This window comes from Zalophus californianus, chromosome 17, assembly GCF_009762305.2.
Source record: "Zalophus californianus isolate mZalCal1 chromosome 17, mZalCal1.pri.v2, whole genome shotgun sequence".
NCBI lineage: Eukaryota > Metazoa > Chordata > Mammalia > Carnivora > Otariidae > Zalophus > Zalophus californianus.
Window position 1 is genome coordinate 17,198,649 of NC_045611.1, and position 18,542 is coordinate 17,217,190.

The window sequence follows — 18,542 nt, forward strand, 5'->3', positions numbered from 1 at the left end:
AGAGGCAGAGGGAGAAGCAGGCTCCCAAGGAGCAGGGAGCCTGATGCGGGACTCGATCCCAGGACCCCGGGATCATGACCTGAGCCGAAGGCAGACGCTTAACCATCTGAGCCACCCAGGCGCCCCGCAACTGTAGTCCTTGACGTCTGTGTCTTCTACTAGGTTACCCATGCCTAGAAGGCAAGGTGGTATCTCGTAGGGTGGTTTTGTAACCTCGGCCCCTAACAAAGGGCTTGGCACACTGCAGGTGTTGGGTGAACGTACAACTGGGAACATGCAAAGGATGCTGGTTATCCCTGTTCTCTCATTTCCTTGCTGCCATGCTTGGCACTGTCATCATCAGCCTCCTTCAAATGACCAAAATGCTCCATAAAGAAAAATCTTAATTAAAAAAAAAGTCTTTACTCAAATGTCACCTTTTCAAATGAGGTTGACCTTGAATACCCTATTTAACACTGCGACCTCCCCTCCACCTGACACTATAATGCTGGTCACCCTAGCCTCCTCTACCTTTTATTTTCCACATATACATTATCCCTAGATCCTGGTTACCAATCCTGCAATGTAGGTATTTTAATCTCCCCCTTTCCACTTAATAATCTCTACCTTCCCCACCCCCAGGGGAGGTTAGCTTGAACTAACGCCTGAGATCAAGAGTCACACACTCTACTGCTGAGCCCGCCAGACGCCCCTTTAATCCCATTTTGTAAGTCAGAAACTGAGTTCAGAGTCTAAATTGTGTGCTCAAGGGCGCCTGGGTGGCTCAGTTGGTTAAGCGACTGCCTTCGGCTCAGGTCATGATCCTGGAGTCCCAGGATCGAGTCCCGCATCGGGCTCCCTGCTGAGCAGGGAGTCTGCTTCTCCCTCTGACCCTCTTCCCTCTCGTGCTCTCATTCTCTCTCTCTCAAATAAATAAATAAAATCTTTAAAAAAAATTAAAAAATAAAATAAAAGAAACATTTAAAAAAAATAAAAATAAATTGTGTGCTCAAGTGAATGCAGGTAAGTAGGTGGTGGAGCTAGGTCCTCACTGATTCCCATCCCCAGATGTGCTTGGAAATTGCATTCTCTTTCAAAAGCTCAGGTGGGTCTCCAGAGAGATGACACTTCTTGAATGTTATAAAACTCGCTTTAGCTCAATTTTTCTAATCAATCAAACCAAGAAATTTCTCTAATGCCCTGATAGGAAATCATATGCCACCAGCTTGCTGTAGCAAGCTACAGTTTCCTTAAGAGAGAAAAAGGGAAGAGTCTAAGACTCAAAAAGAAAGCTGGTCTTGTTTTTTGCTTCATAGACAATGAGGTTCAGGTACTGTTTGGGGTCACTGGTTTTAGAAAATGTATGGAATCCTGTCAAACCTGAACTGATCCACCAAGAGATCTGGGATAAGGTTTTTTGTTTGTTTGTTTTTTCCAGACTTATTTATTTGAGAGAGAGAGAGAGAGAACATGAGTGGTGGGGAGGAGCAGAGGGAGGGGGAGAAGCAGGCTCCCCACTGAGCAGGGAGCCCGATGAGGGGCTCAATACCAGGGCCCTGGGATCATGACCTAAGCTGCGGGCAGATGCTTAACCAACTGAGCCACCCAGGCACCCCTCAATAAAGCTGTTATTAAAAATAATATTTAGTCCTCTGTCCCTCCCCCATCCCCATGCTCACTCTCTCTCTAAAAAAAAAAAAGATAATGATAATATTTAGGTTTGGGGTGCCTGGGTGGCTCAGTTGGTTAAGCCGACTGCCTTCGGCTCAGGTCGTGATCCCGGACTCCTGGGATCAAGTCCCACATCGGGCTCCCAGCTCGGCGGGGAGCCTGCTTCTCCCTCTGACCCTCTCCCCTCTCATGCTGTTTCTCTCTCGCTTGCTCTCTAATAAATAAATAATCTTTAAAAAAAATATTTGGGTTTGATTCAGATCACGATTTATGGTTCAGTTTGGGTTGAGTCATGTGAAGAGACCGAGTAAAGAGAAAAAATGCGGGAACCACTTCAATATTTGACCCAGAGAAGTTATAACAGGCTAAAATCTTTAGATAATATAATAAAATAGACCTGCAAATGCCTTCTCTTAAGTGTTACAAGTTCATATACTAAAGGACAAGAGATTTGCTAAGCACCATCCAAAACCACGGAAGATCAGGTACCTAATGGTTCACATACATTAGAGTACTCTAAGGTTTGAAGTTGGTAATAATCATTATTTCTTTTTCTTTTTTTTTTAAGATTTGTTTTATTTATTTATTTGACAGAAAGAGAGACAGCAAAAGAGGGAACCCAAGCAGGGGGAGTGAGAGAGGGAGAAGCAGGCTCCCCACTGAGCAGGGAGCCCAATGTGGGACTCGATCCCGGGACCCTGGGAACATGACCTGAGCTGAAGGCAGAAGCTTAACAACTGAGCCACCCAGGCGCCCCAATAATCATTATTTCTAAGTTATTAAAAAAAGATATATAAATAGGTGATGGGGATTAAGGAGGGCACTTTTTGTGATGAGCACCAGGTGTTGTATCTAAGCGCTGAATCACTAAATTTTACACCTGAAACTAATACTACACTGTATGTTAACTGGAATTTAAATAAAAACTTAAAAAAAAAAAGAAAAAAGTACAAAAAATTGGGAATAGGGGTGTGTCCCTCATGGAAGAGCTAAAGAAGAGGAAATGACTGATGGATAAATTTCTTAAAAGTCTGAAGTTGGAATTTAAGGACATGAATAGCCTTTATTATCAATAAAACAAAACCTATAAAGCTCAGGAATCAGGAAATGCCATAAATTCAAGTGTATGCATATATCCATGAATGTATTTCTCTGCTTATTCGTAAGACACAATCGTGAGATATCAAAGAAAATTCCTTCTCACTAGGAACTTCTTCATATTTGCTGTTCAAAATGGTCAGCCTTAGCATACTGAATACTATAGAAGGAGCCAGAATTATTACAGTTTCGTAAGTTTTTGTTGGAGGAAAGTTATGTGCTCTATATGAGAAATCTGATCTCTCACAGATAAAAAATAAATATAAACCATGTTTTATTTATATAGTTATAACTTACAAGCCATCTTCTTCCAAATAAAGATTTAAGACAGTCAAGTGCGTTGGTCATAAAAAGATTCCTGGCCACATATTAACTAGTCTTTTTCTGTCCAGTATCATCTTTAAATAGCAGAGTGCCTAGCACACAGTAGATAGTCAAGACATATATTAATATATTGATGACTAAATAAACACAAGGACAAATATAAAACCTAAGAGGCTAGAGGAAGATGTTCATAGAGGACAACAGCAAGATGCCCATTTCATCAACTCCGAAACTCTAAAACCAGGAGTGTCCAGTGCCAACATCCCGCATAGCTATTATTAGGGCTGCCCATTCAACTTTTATGTACTATGTACCAAGTACTGGGTGTAAAGTGGTCAACAAAACATAGAACTTAATTAGTCTTTTGGGGTAAATAACCTCATCCCCCACCTCTGACCAAAGAGGGCCAGTTAGAATATTTGCCTGAGATTTTTCTGTGAAGAGAGATGAAACTCACAGATGGCCCACAGACCCAGGGTTAAGTTCCATCTGCTCTTGCTTGAGGTGTCTTCAACTCTGTTAGCTATCTTGGAATCTTTATAACAAATCCTCTTTTAATGCATAAGGTAAATTAAGGTGACTTCCTGTCACTTGCAATAAAAAAATTCTTATGAATAGAACTTTCAATATACATACAAGATTAGTGAGGCCAAGGGAGGTTCAATAACTTATCTGATCTGGAAAAAAAACACAGATCTGATTCCCAATCCCCAGCTATATCATAGGTCCAAGAAAAAAACAAGTTTTAGAGAGAGGAATCAATATGTATCACCTCATGAACCACTGAGCCCAGCAGGAAGTCCAGCCTCTGGCACAGTTCTCCAAGGTTCGATAAGCTGCTGGCCCTGTGAGCACTATCTGGATCTCTTGCACCCCTCAGGAAGGTGTGGATCAAAGGTTCTCTGTATTTTGAGACCATGTCCCCTATAGAAGAAAAAAAAAATAAAAATCTTTAAAAATAAATTTTCAAGTTCTTAAAGAAGGAATAATGAGGGGCACCTGGGTGGCTCAGTCAGTTAAGCATCTGACTTCAGCTCATGATCCCAGAGTCCTGGGATGGAGCCCCATGTCGGGCTCCCTACTCAGCAGGAGTCTGCCTCTCCCTTTGCCCCTCCCCCAGCTCATACTCTCTCTCCCTCTCTCAAATAAACAAATAAAATCTTTTCTTTTTTTTTTAAAGAAAGAATAATGATACTATCATGGTATATTGTATGGTATTTTATACTTTCAGAGTACTTGCTTAACCATTAGAAATCATGCTCTGGGAGAATATTCAATGTCACGTAGGAAGAAGACTAATGATTGACCATAAGACTGAGTGACAATGAGGTCACTGTTGACCCTGACGAGAATGGTTTTGATGGACTGGCAGGGGTGAGAGCACGAGAGAAGTGACTGTAAGTGAATGCAAGAACTGCAGATGGAAAGGTCACTTAAGGAGTTTTTCAGCAAAGCAGATCAAGGAAATTGGGTGGCAGCTGGTCAAGGAAGCGGGGGTCAAAAGAGGTTTTTGTTTTATTTGAAGAGAGGAGAAATAGCACACTAAGACATTCAGAATTGTCATTTTATATATGGAAACAACGTCTTCCTCCACAGGTATGCCAAGAGCTAAAGCTGTTTTGTCCTGATCTAGGTTCCTGAGGCTCTAGTTCCAGAACCCAAGTATAACACTCCACCTTTAGCTTTTTTGTGGCCCTAAGGCTACATGATATTAATAAGGTGACAAAATGGTTTCTGAAGCATTGTTTATAGTCATCTATTCTTTTTTCTATTCTTAATCATCAAAATGATGAATCACAAACACACACAACAAAAACCCCACCAACTTGGCCTATCAGGCTCAGCTCAAAAGCCACATCCTTTAAGAAACCTTCCTCAGTTGGCCTTAATTAGTCCTCCTGGGAAGTCCCACAGTTCTTTGAACTTAAATCACTTTGGCTTAAATCACAAGTGTCACTAATGCCTTGATTCCCACATGTTTGCCGCCTCTCTCATTAGACCATAAATTCCTTGAGGGTAGAACTTTGTTTCCATCAGTTCTTAGTAATCTTTGTATGTGCTAGGTACTCAACAAATGCTAACATTGAATTGAATTCATTAATTTATTCAACAAAACAAAATTACGTGCTAGGTATCATGCTCATGTTCTAGGGATAAAATATATAAACATAATCTTTACCCTCTAAGAAGCCCAAAGTTTAGGAGGTGGGTACAAACGGATAAGTACCAACAATTACAGCACTGTGTGCTCAATGCCCAAATGCCAGCAGAGAATCAAGCAGAGGTTGCTCGGAGAGCCCAATTTCACTCATCTCAGTCACTCTGGAATGGGGAGGAGGAGGCGGCTTGTCTTGATTTTCTTTTCCCTCAGGGTCAGGAACACAATGTATTTTCCATACAATAAGATTAAAGATGAAGGAGAAACTTCTCTAAAATGCTCGCAGTTCCTAATATACTCTGGGCAAAGACTCACCCTCTGCCCAGTTAACATTAACACATATTACAGAAATTGAGTCAGTGGTAACTCAGCTATAGCCTATTTCCAGAATAGAAGACAGGGGACTTTGTGCCTACTCTTAGACCTAGTATTTGTATTTCTGAATATCAGTCCTGAAGAAGTAGCCACATATATGCACAAGGGTATCTGCATAAAGCTTTTACTGCAGAATTGTTAATAGTGAAAAATGAGAAAAATTTAATTAAATATTAACTAATATGGAAGTGGTTAAATAAACATATGTATTACAGAATACTATGCAGTCATTAAAAAAAATGACAGAATTATATGTACTAATATGGAAAGGTCCCTTAAGACACTATTAAAGCAAAAGGAACTAATAGAACCAGTATCATTCCATTTGTGTACGTAAAATGCACACATGCAACTTCTCTCACTATTAACAAACCAAATGTACAGATTAAAATGTCTGAAATATACAAATGTATGGAAAAATAATAAGAAGGATATAGTAAAAGAGAAGGTTTATTTTTTTAAGATTTTATTTATTTATTTGAGAGAGAGAGAGCATGAGTGGGGTTGCGGGGAGGGGCAGAGGGAGAAGAAGAAGCAGACTCCTCATTGAGCAAGGAGCCTGATGCAGGGCTTGATTCCAGGACCTGGAGATCATGACCTGAGCCAAAGGGAGATGCTTAACCGACTGAGCCACCCAGGCGTCCCAAAAGAGAAGGTTTAAATATCTTGTCCACAGAGTAAATATACCCAAGATCAAAGTTTGGTAGTTTGACACTTAACTCCTATGATATACTGATTGTATTTAAGATATGTCCAACTAAGAGGAAAACATATGTTTCTACTTTTGTTGTAGTACTTTTCCTTTCTGGAGTTAGAAAGGAACTTGCTCGTTCTGTAGTGTGAGAGTTAAGAGATGTGTGCTCTGGGGGCACTTGGGTGGCTCAGTTGGTTAAGTGTCTGACTCTTGATTTCAGCTTGGGTCATGACCTCAGGGTCCTGAGATCAAGCCCTGGGTTGGGCTCTGTGCTCGGCAGGGAGTCTGATTGAGATTCTCTCCCTCTCCTTCTACCCCTGACCCTGCTTGCACAATCTCTCTCTCTCTCAAATAAATAAATCTCAAAAAAAAAAAAAAAAAAAAGAGATGGGTATTCTAGTTTTGGCCCTGCTATCAATTAGCAGTGTGACTTTGGGCAATCTGTTTCCCCTCTCTGGACCAGCTAGAGATAAGGCACTTAGACAAGACCAATCTCTCTGGCCCCTTCCAGTTTTAAGAATCTATGAGTTGGGCGCCTGGGTGGCTCAGTCGTTAAGCGTCTGCCTTCGGCTCAGGTCATGATCCCAGGGTCCTGGGATCGAGCCCCACTTCGGGCTCCCTGCTCGGCGGGAAGCCTGCTTCTCCCTCTGTCTGCTGCTCCCCCTGCTTGTGTTCCCTCTCTCACTGTGTCTCTGTCAAATAAATAAAAAAATCTTAAAAAAAAAAAAAAAGAATCTATGAGTTAATGGGTCATGTTTGGTTTAGTCATTCAGGAGACTGGAAAGGAGGAGCACACATTTACCATCCCTGGAGGGAGGCTACTGCCGTGAAAGGAATGAAGTTTCCTTGTTGGGAAGGAAGGCACAGTTTGGAAATCCGAAAGGAGGGGAAATTGCAGGATGAAAGGTTAAGAGCAGATAACAAACAAGTGAATGCTTACCAATGTAGGGATTTAGAGTTAAAAATGAGTGGTAAAGAAAAGGAATCATGTGCTAGGCAGTACAGTAGGCCAGGGGATCCAATCATAAACAAGAAAGACACAGTCCTTGAGAAAAATTTTAGGAAGAACATCAAGAGGTATCTCATTAATTCATCCAGCCAATTCACCTTTGTCTTTTTAAGTGTTTTTTTGTTTTGTTTTATTTGTTTTTTTGTAAACTCTGCCCCCAACATGGGGCTCGAATTCACGACCCCAAGATCAAGGGTCACATGCTCTACTGACTGGGCCAGCAAGGCTCCCCTCATCCACCAAATCTTAACTGAGTAGCTACATTACTACAATTATGTTCTCAGTCTGGAGGTAGTAAAACATGAGCAAGAAAGTAAAGGTCCCATCTTCATGAAGCCTACTTCTGGGGGGGGGGGAAAGTCAAGAAACAGTAAATAAATTTTCCTGTAGCAGAAAGGGCTATGAGGTAAAAAAAGAAAGGTGTGTGGGGGTAGAAGGGGTGGGGGAAGACTGAGAGCTACAGATGAGGGCCCAGGGAACAGCTCTCAGAGGAGAAGACCTGAAGGAACAAGTCATGAAGACTGTGGAGGACAGTGAAGAGTAAATGGACAACAGAAGTTTGATATTCAGTGTAGATATCATAGAGTTGTTTCTTATCCTGACCTGCCGTAAAAGGACACAGTAGTACATTAACAAAACCACAATTTAACATTCCATGTATATAAATTCCTGCCCTGCCTGAGCTTCATTACTACTTTCAAAATGAGCATCCATTTAACTGCATGCTCCACCAATCCCATTCCCAAGAACACCTAAGAACCCAGAAGAGCCAGCCCGGAGGAAAGCTAGCATCTCAAGAGCCCTGCACCGTACCCCGTCAGTGGGCTCTGTGCCACGCACTTCTTTGTTGTCAGGTTTGGGGCTAGAAGAGCTGGAACACTATATTCGCTTTGCATTTCTCAAAGCGCTCTGTCGTCAGGTTCTCTGCAACCTGATCTCCCTTAGAGCTCACATACACAGCCTCCATTTGTCACACCCTTGCTAGATCCTGCTCTCCTTCATGGATCTACGTCTCTGCTCCCACTTCCTGGGGGCCACTGCTTGCCTCTGATTAATCCTCCCTCCCCTTAACTCCTACCATGCCATGTAGCTAGTTTCTCAAGACTGTACTGGATTCTAGTCTCCAGGTTGGGGGTCAGTCCTGACCAGGTTTCTATGTAGAACAAAATGAATGCATGTAGTCAAGAGAATATAGCTTTCAGGGCTGCAATTTGACACAGGCAGAGATTTGCAAGATCCTACATAAAGGGTTCTTAATTTTAGCTTTAGGGATCCCTATATGTCACATTTTATTATGCACATCTCATTGGCATTCTCCCATTCTTCCTTGCAAAGAGCACTATTTCTGTTCAATTTTGTTCATGTATCCACCATCCCCCCTGCCCCAGCCATCACCCATGTGATTATGTGATTCAGGCTAATGTCTTCAAGGGTCTAAGTGAATCATGGTAGACACATCCCCTTGCCTTAATTGGTTTATGTATGGGCATGTGACCCAGTCTGAACAATGAGGTGTGAAAGAAAATCTGCTGAAGACATTTTACCTCTGCTGTGACAACACCTTTGGGTTACTGCAGCCAACCTGAAACCATGAGGGACCAGAGGATGAAGTCAATAGCTGAGGTTGGCAGAGCAGAAAAATGAAAGGAATCTGGGTCTTGAATGATATCATGAAGCCAAAAAATTAACCAGTCCTGGACTTTTTGTTTTGTGCAATGATTCATTCCTTACTGTTTAAAGCCAGTTGAGTTGGGAGTTTCTGTTATCTGCACCCAAAAGCATTCTAACATATAATATGAAAACTGGAATGTTCTTTAAAATTATAGAGCACTTTGGAGCACCTGGCTGGCTCAGTTGGAAGAGCATGCAACTCTTGATCTTGGGGTCGTGAGTTCAAGCCCCACATTGGGTACAGAGATTACTAAAAAAAAAAACCTTAAAAAAAATTGTAGAGCATTTCTATGTCAGTTCAATGTCTATCAATACAAAGCCAGAAAAGTTAAATTTGCCCAAACGAACTTAAGACAGTGCGTGTATACACACACACACACACACACACACACACACACACATATGACTTTTCCAAAGAGCTAAGTCATCCTTATACATGTGCCAACCTATTAAAAAAAAAAAGGTGAGTAACTATTTACAGTAGTAGTTCATGTGAAGGGGTTATATGCTGAGTATATTTCGCAACTATTGACTAACCCATTTCATTATGAACTAAAACCTTGGGCTCTGGGACACCTGCTACTATTCCTTAGTTTCTGATTAAGCAATAAAACCTCAATTATCCCATCCAGAAGGGTTGGGTTTAGGGTTGGTTTGTTTGTTTTTTTGGGGGGTTGTTGGTTTTTTTGTTTTTTTTTTGTATTCTTCTTTATCCAGATGAGATGTTCTCGTTGCTTCAGTTGAAACTTATTTGAACCACAAGATTCCAAAATCCTAATTCACCTTTTGTCTTTAAGATAGCACATACTTGGGCGCCTGGGTGGCTCAGATGGTTGGGCATCTGCCTTCGGCTCGGGTCATGATCCCGGGGTCCTGGGATCGAGTCCCGCATCAGGCTCCCTGCTCAGCGGGGAGCCTGCTTCTCCCTCTGCTTCTCTCTCTCTCTGTCTCTCATGAATAAATAAATAAAATCTTAAAAAAAAAAAAAAGATAGCACATACTCGCCCCCGGCAAGAGCGAACATTAACATCCTGTTACGTTGTCCCCTTAAAAATATGCATATTATATGGCTTTTACAAAAAATGGTATTGATTTCTGATTTTCCTCACCCCCATATTCAGAAAGTACTCACTACAGACTACAATATTTAGACTAAGAGATACCCATGAGAATTGAAGTTAGAGAGACCACCATCTTTTCCTCAGCCATTTCTGACTGGCTTCAGGGAAATGAACACAGTAAATTCAAGCTCACTTTTAGAAACTTACTCAAGTAGATGCTAGTCAGAGAGGTTTATCTTCGTTCAGCTCTAATAACTTCTACTTTGTGCAATGATGATGACAACACCTGGCTATTTGCATTTCCATATTCTTCTCAGGAAGTCAGCCATAATCAACCTGAGAAACACACAGCTGTGTGTTCAAGAAAGCAAGTGAAGGATCTAGATTTGTTTGAACAAACTTGATAAGAATGAGTTGCTTCGGAAGGTGAAAAATCAAGTGCATAGTGAAAAGAGAGATGGAAAATTTTTTAACCTATGACTTACTTGTATCAATTATCATCTATGTGAAAAGATTCTTTTCATATATTAGGATTTGGAAGATTTTTATCAAGCTTTTCAATGGAACTTTCAAGTCCACACTGATTCATTTATGAGATCCCATCTTCTTTCACAGAAGAGCTGAGATGACTTGCAACAAGAGACTCTAGAATGCAGTGTAGAAGAATGCTATCAAATCTGAATTAACAGAATCACTTCTGGAGCCAGGGGACCTGCTGATTTCAAGGGCTCAACCATTCCCCTTGTTAACTGAAACAGCTCTTAAAAGTGAAATTGAGAAAAGGTGAGTGAGAAAGAAAATGCCACCCTTGGCCAAATCCTTACACCAGCTTATTAAAGCTCCACTATTAATGTCTGGGGGACTCCTCTATTCCTTCTTTCTTTCCTCCCTTCTGTCCTTTCCTTTTAATTAAAAAAAAAAATTTGGAGGCAGAGAAATGAACGCAGGTACAACCATTCCTACGTACTCTATTCTATCTACCAATAGGAAGCAACTAAGAAATATCCTGTCCAGGGGCGCCTGGGTGGCTCCGTCGGTTAAGCGACTGCCTTCAGCTCAGGTCGTGATCCTGGAGTCCCGGGATCGAGTCCCACATCGGGCTCCCTGCTCAGCGGGGAGCCTGCTTCTCCCTCTGACCCTCTTCCCTCTCGTGCTATCTCTCATTCTCTCTCTCTCTGAAATAAATAAATAAAATCTTTAAAAAAAAAAAGAAATATCCTGTCCTGCTGGTTAAGGTATTGCTGAGTAAAACCAGTTATATTTTTCAAAGATCGAACGATCACTTACAGCCAGCACTCCTCTGTAATCAGAAGTTTATATGCATTCTGAGTAATGTTTTAGTCCAGTGTTTCTTAAACACAAACACGGGCACTGAAATTGTGCAGTGCGACTTGATTATAATGTGAATGCAGGTGATTCAAAATTATCAGTAAGATGAAAATGCAACATTTAAAAAATTCTTTTAGAGAATTCACAGATCCCTAAAATATATCAGAATATAATCTCCAGGCTTCATTTTGAGAAAGGCCCTTCCCACTAGCCAATTTAATGAAAACATTTAATATGTACTACTATGGGCAAGGGATTCCATAGGGCACTAGAGATTGAGAGATGAAGGAGATTTTGTTCTTCCAATAATTTTTTTTTTAAGTAAGCTCCACTCCCAGCATGGAGCCCAATGTGGGGCTTGACCTCATGACCCTGAGATCAAGAGTCACATTCTACTGAGTGAGTCAGCCAGGTGCCCCTGATAATGCCCCCCCTTTTTTTTAATAGACTTTATTTTTTAGAGCAGTTTTAGGTTCACAGCAAAATTGGGCAGAAAGTACAGAGTTCCCATATACTTCCTTCCCTCTCTTTCCCCAGATTCCCCCACTAGCAACATCCTGCACCAGAACCAGACATTTGTTTCAAATGATGGACCGATACGAACACAGCATTATCATCCAAAGCCCACAGTTTACATTAAGGTTCACTCTGGTGTTGTACAACTGCATGGGTTGACAAATGTATAAGGACATGTATCCAGCATTATAGTATCATACAGGAGAGCTTCACTGACCTAAAGCTCCTCTGTGCTCTGCCTCATCTCTCATCCCCATCTCTCCCTCTGGGCTAACCCCTGGCAACTACCGATCTTACTGTCTCTATAGTTTTGCCTTTTCCAGAATGTCCTATTGTTCCAACAATATGATAGGGTATGTAGACTTGGCTTCTTTCACTTAGTAATAGGCTTTTAAGGTTTCTCCATGTCTTTTCATAGCTTGATAGCTCTTTTTTTTTTTAAAGATTTTATTTATTTATTTGACAGAGAGAGACAGTGAGAGCAGGAACACAAGCGGGGGAGTGGGAGAGGGAGAAGCAGGCTTCCTGCCGAGCAGGGAGCCCGATGTGGGACTCGATCCCAGGACCCTGGGATCATGACCTGAGCCGAAGGCAGACGCTTAACGACTGAGCCACCCAGGCACCCTATAGCTCATTTCTTTTATGTGCTGAAGACATTCCACTGTCTGGATATACTACAATTTATTTATCAAATCACCTACCGAAGGACATTTTGGTTGCTTCCAAGTTTTGGCAATTATGAATTAAGCTGCTATAAACATATACAGGCAGGTTTTTGTGCAGATATACGTTTTCAGCTCATTTGGGTAAATACTAAGGGGCATGATTGTTGGATTATATGCTAAGAATATGTTTAGTTTTATAGGAAACTGCCAAACTGCCTTTCCAAGTGGCTGAACCACTTTGCATTAGCGGTTCCCCACTCTTCAAATCCTTAACTTCATGCCCCAATGATATGACCCTGCCTATTTTCAGTCATATTCACCTAGCAGCATGCCCTTTGTTACAGTCGCCTGGTATAGCTAATTTAAAAATATGGTATACACATTGAGTGGAATATTATTTGTCAGTAAAAAGGAATGAGGTTCTGATACATGCGGCACCATAGATGAACTCTGAAAACATTAAGTGAAAGAACACAGTCACACAAAAAACCACATATGTATGATTTCATTTATGGAAATGGAAATGACAACAATAAGTAAATCCTTAGATACAGAAAGTACATTTGTGATTGCCTGACTGGGAATGGGTACAGAATTTCTTTTGGGGTAATGAAATGTCCTAAAATTGACTGTGGTGATGGTTCACAACCTTGCGAACACACAAAAAAATTCTGAACTGTACATTGTAAATGGGTGAGTTGTATGGTATATGAATTACATCTCGATAAAGCTGCCTTTTTAAAAAGAAGTTTTGGAAGTAGGAGGGGTAGGAGGACTAGAGAATCTATTTTACAATAAAGCTGGAAAAAAGTAACTTACATAAAAATCTCCACATACTAGAAGAGAAGAGGTATACAGAAACAGAATCAGATGTAAAATACACTTCTGCCTTCTAAAAGCTCAGAGACCACAGGCTTGGGGCAAATTCCATGGACAAATCACAATGGCTGCTTCCCTCAAACATGAGGCAGGGGATCCGGATTCTTTGACGATATGCCCAATACAGGAACCAGATCCTGCCCTTGAACCACCAATGAAGCAGAACCCAGAGTTTTCCCTCTGCTTTGTGAATGGCATTGCTTCTGCCAGCTCTTTGCTTCCTTATTTGTCAGTAAAAGATGTGCCAATACAATTTCAGTCTTTACTACTTCAGAGCTGCCAGTTTAGGGAGTGACATTTTTAAAAACCTTCTAAATTAACATTCACTGCATCAGTTTTTTTTTTTTAATATTTAGTGTAATTCAAAAGTCTCTTAAACGAGGCAAGAAAAATATTGAAGATTTAAACCTAGAGGTCTTTGTATACAGTTAGCCGTTTGGTCCAATATCCCATCTCTAGGTATGGCTGTGCCAAACCACATTTGACAAACATTAACCCAAGGAGAGTTAAGACCTCCTGCAAATATTTAAAAACCTTTGTGCTCCAGCCTTTTTTATTTTGTCTAAATCAAATCTCTTCTTCGCTTTATTTTCCTCCCCTGTATGGACCGGACTCAAGTGGCGATAGAGAACTGGTCATTCTCTGCATATCTCTGAATCTTCATCTTATCTTTGCAAGCTCCCAGATCTCAGTTACAGTGTTTAAACCCCCTCTGTAATCCAACCAGTTTAAGTACACTCTTCCTCTCTCCACGATAGTACTTTCTATACTTTCAGTTTTTATATTAGATATATTGGGGAGAAAAAAAAGTAAAAGTCCAAGACAGTTAAATGATACAACATGCACAATTTCACTAAATTAGGGCGCCTGGATGGCTCAAAGTTAAGCGACTGCCTTCACCTCAGGTCATGATCCCAGAGTCCCAGGATCGAGTCCCACCCACATCGGACTACCTGCTCAGCGGAGAGTCTGCTTCCCCCTCTGACACTCCCCCCTCTTGTGCTCTCTCTCTCTCTAATAAATCAATAAAATCTTTAAAAATATTTTTTTTCACTTAGTTACCAAAAAGGATAGAGAGAAACTACTTTCCTCTCATCTTGAATTCCCATTTATTCTGGAGCTAAAGTGATCCTTAGGGGTAGCATCATGGACAGTCACATGCCCTCACAGAAATACTGCTGCTGATCCAGTCAGTGAGGAAATAGGAGACAATAGAAATCTAATTCTGTTCATGTACACTATTATGTCTTTCTTAACATCTATTCATTTTTCTTCCATTTCAGAACCCAGAACTCTACTTCACTACTGAAAGATACACAGCAGAAGAACTACCAGTCGCTTGTAACATCTCATGCCATACAAGTTATTGCTATGTGTGGACCAGAGTCAACAGAGATTATAATTTCTGTCAAGGTCAGAAGCAGATTCGATTGACAGGGCAGATCCTGACAGGCAGGATTTCCCCTCTAAAAGCCATTTAGAGAATTAAATAATTTAAATGCAATTAATTTTTGATGAAATTCATCATTAAAAAACTCATAGGTAAATTTTGATCTATTAACAACAATTACCTTTCAGCCTTGAATTTCCCCTGCAGCTCTGGGGAAATCATCTCTTTTCTGATTTTGGTTTCCCTCCCCCACACAGCCCTTTATGAACAGGGGAGAGATTTTAGTGAAGATCAGTTATGCAGCTACAGACACAAAATGCCCTGGAATAAAACAGTGTTGTGTGCCCTTGCAAGCCTCTTTATCTGCAAAGCCCTGTGTGCCTATTATCTTGTTAGAGGCTCACAAAAATTTGAGGTAGGTAGAAAAGAAATCCTATTAACTCTGTATTACAAACAAGTTAAGAAAAGTTGAAAACAGGCTGATCCCAGGTCACACAGCTACTGAAGAACAGACAAGTTTTCAAGACCAGGCTCCTGTCTCCAGGCAGAGGGTTTTTTCTACTGCCATCAGGACATTTACTTGGCTTTCCATTAAGATCAGCAGGAACTTCCGTTCTGAAACAAAGGACATAAATGTGGCCAACTGGTTCCCCCGCATCTCTGACATTTCAGTCCTTGCAATTTTCTTCTCTCTGTTTAACCTTATAAAGCATGGGCAGAAGAGAAGCCTGGGACTTAGTCCTTAAAACAGTGCTGGTCCATGGGCAATCACCAGACCTGTCACTTTATTGTCTTGTGTAAGGGCGGGAATCCTATTAATTCTAGCCTCCAGAGAAGAACCAAAAAATTCCCCTCTTCTTTCCCATTTTCAAGGGGGAAAGAACTGAATACTTTCGATTTCCTGACAGTAGGAGATGACTGACAAATGGCTTTGTGAAAGCTGCTGAACCCTTCAACTTGATGCACATATTAGGGCACCGCGGCGTGCTGGAGCCAAAGCCACCGTCTAGTCTTGATAGGGCTTGCCAGGGAGGCAGGTCACACTAGTCACCGGGCAAGAATGCTGGGTAGTCCCTGGATAGATTTCCCCCTACTGGTGTCTACATGTCAGGACCCACATTTCTCCCTAAGGCTAATTGTTGATCTGCCGCTTTTGGTTTTTCATTCATACTGTTATCCTTTTTAAGGTAATGTAACCAAGACATGACCCTGACTTATGAGAAGGTTAGCAAAGATTTCCAGGCTTCTTAGCCCTCCATTTCCTGGGTCTAGTTTCATTGTATCTCATCACACAGCCCACATAAGCAGGGATAGTTTGCATGTAAATTATATGTAGACAGATGTTGATAGACTTACATGTAACCCAAGGAAGACCCCTGTGGACAAGTTATTAAATTAAAACAAACCTGTCCGTGGGGCTATTGTTGGTGCAAGTGACCTCCCAGGCATGTTTTAGAGAGACAGGGAGACCTTCTCGTCTCCAAACAGTTCTTCTATTAGCAAACTGTACTGCCTCGGAGTCTACTTAAGGATTAGAACTTCATTTCTTTGGACTACACAGCCTCCCTATTAAAAATGTAAAATCATCCCAAGAAGGGCAGCACAACAGGAGGCTGCCATCCATCCCTTAGTAAATATTAATATGCCCGCCTCCTCCTTTTTACAAGCTGGGAAGGAACAAGAAAGATTTGATGGTGAGATAATTTCTGAAATTTGATTACTTTCTAGTGATGGTCAAGCCTGAGTAGGGACCTGTAGAGGGAAATTTTAAATGGGAGGGGAGAAGGGAAAAAGAGTTAAGTGAAGGCACTGGGAGAAGTAGAGACCCTACCTAACACTTTGACCTGCGCAAGGACGTTTTCTTTCCTTATCTTCAAATCACAAAGTGATGTGCAAATAAGAACCACAGATAAATATCTTTGGGACAAAGTAAAACAATGCACAGGAAATGCTTTGTACCAATGGATCTTTGGCAACTCAATGAACTAAAGTAAAACGGAAACAAAGTTTGAAATAGGAGATGCCAAGACTTCTATAGTTAGGTATTAACTAGATTACTCATTCCATTTCATCAGCTCATTGAACTTCAAGATTGGTTTAATCAGTGTATAAACTATCAGTTTACACAAAGTCACCCTGCAAGGAAAATCTGCAACAACTGACTCTACCCCTGTATGTTACTGACAAGACAAATAGGGTAGTTCTCCCGAAAAGTGTGCTTGAGACAGTGACAGACTTCAGAAACGTGGTGGAATTTTCTTGAAGGGCGGAATTAACAAAGTAAAGCACAGAAATGTGATCACAAGGAAGGAAAAGTTCCAGGTTTATTGCAAGTTATTTTAAAAGATGAAAGAAGAAAAAAAACTTGATATTTTAAATGGAGACGCTCTTTACAATTTTGTAATGATGAAAGTATTAAGACCATTTCCACTGACTTAATTAATTTAATTTGCTACATAAATGTTCAAACTCGTTAAAGCATGCCCAAGTGTTGGTTAGCCTCATAATATTGACAAACACAAATCAGGAAGCCTGTGGCCTGAGAATATACTTCATGTTTAAATTATTAACAGAACATTCCTCAAGTGCTACGAAATCAGGTCAAACAAAAGGAAAATTAAGTTACAATTTCTTTCTAAAGGGATTATTATATTTCAATTAGATTGTTGGTGTATTCTCTTTTAAGTCCATTAAGTCATAAATGAATGCAAGGATCTATTTCAAGATTTGCAAAGAAAGGGGAGAATCAGGTGCTTCTCTGTCCTGTATCCTTTCACATACACACTGAAGGATCCAAATTAATGTTTTCATTTGCTCTAAATAGGAATAGGGGAGTGAGATAAGAAGAAGTATGAAGACACTGAAAATAAAAATAGCAGAAGAAAATGCTGGAGCATTCAAGTATACTTAATATTGTTATCTTTGAAGAAAGGACCCTTTGCCAATGGCATCTTGTACCTTCTGAGCCAATGATTCTTGCAGTTGGTGATTTTCAGAAAAGAAACGCCATATCTACTCAAATATATTTAAAGAGAACTAATTACAAAAGGTAATACTTCTGCGGTTAAAAGTAGAATACAAAGCTTGATTTGGGGAGGAAAAGGACTTAAGAATGATCTGGAAAGATGAGTCACTTCCAAAGAGACTCAATTGAAAAGCAAGTAGTGAAGGGCTGTCAAAGAAACAGATTTATATGCTGGGAAAATGGTTACCTTAGAATAGAGGTCAGCCGACTTGTTTTGTAAAGAGCCAAAGAGTAAATACTTTTGGCTTTGAGGGCCATACAATTTCTGTGTAACTACTCAACTTTTGTCATTTTGGTGCAAAAGTTGCCACAGACTACTATTTATAAGCAAATACGCATGACTGTTTTAATAAAATTTTATTTATGAACACTGAAATTTGCATTTTATATTCTTACTATATCACAAAAGATTATTATTTTGCTTCCCTCCAACCATTTAGATTTTATTATTTTTTAAGTAATCTCTACACCCAACATGGGGCTCGAACTTAAAACCCCAAGATCAAGAGATGCATGCTCTACTGACTGAGCCAGCCAGGAGCCCCTCAACCATTTAAAAATGTGAAAACCATTCTTGCTTATAGGCTGCGCAAAAATAGACAACAGGCTGGATTTGGCCTACGGGCTATAGTTTATTGACCCCTGCAATTTCCCAACATAAAAGCCCCACGATTTTTTTGTTACAGAAATTAATTCCC

The 18,542-nt window shown here is 40.6% G+C and overlaps 1 protein-coding gene across 1 annotated transcript in view; it reads right to left on the bottom strand.

The window, feature by feature from the left end:
- The window catches only part of TANGO6 (transport and golgi organization 6 homolog), a 196,195-nt gene that overhangs the window by 51,757 nt on the left and 125,896 nt on the right, over window positions 1-18,542 (bottom strand). Inside the window, exon 16 of the mRNA XM_027618723.2 lies at window positions 3,845-3,996. Within this exon, the coding sequence (XP_027474524.2) occupies window positions 3,845-3,996 (152 nt within the window). The remainder of the gene's footprint in view (window positions 1-3,844; window positions 3,997-18,542) is intronic.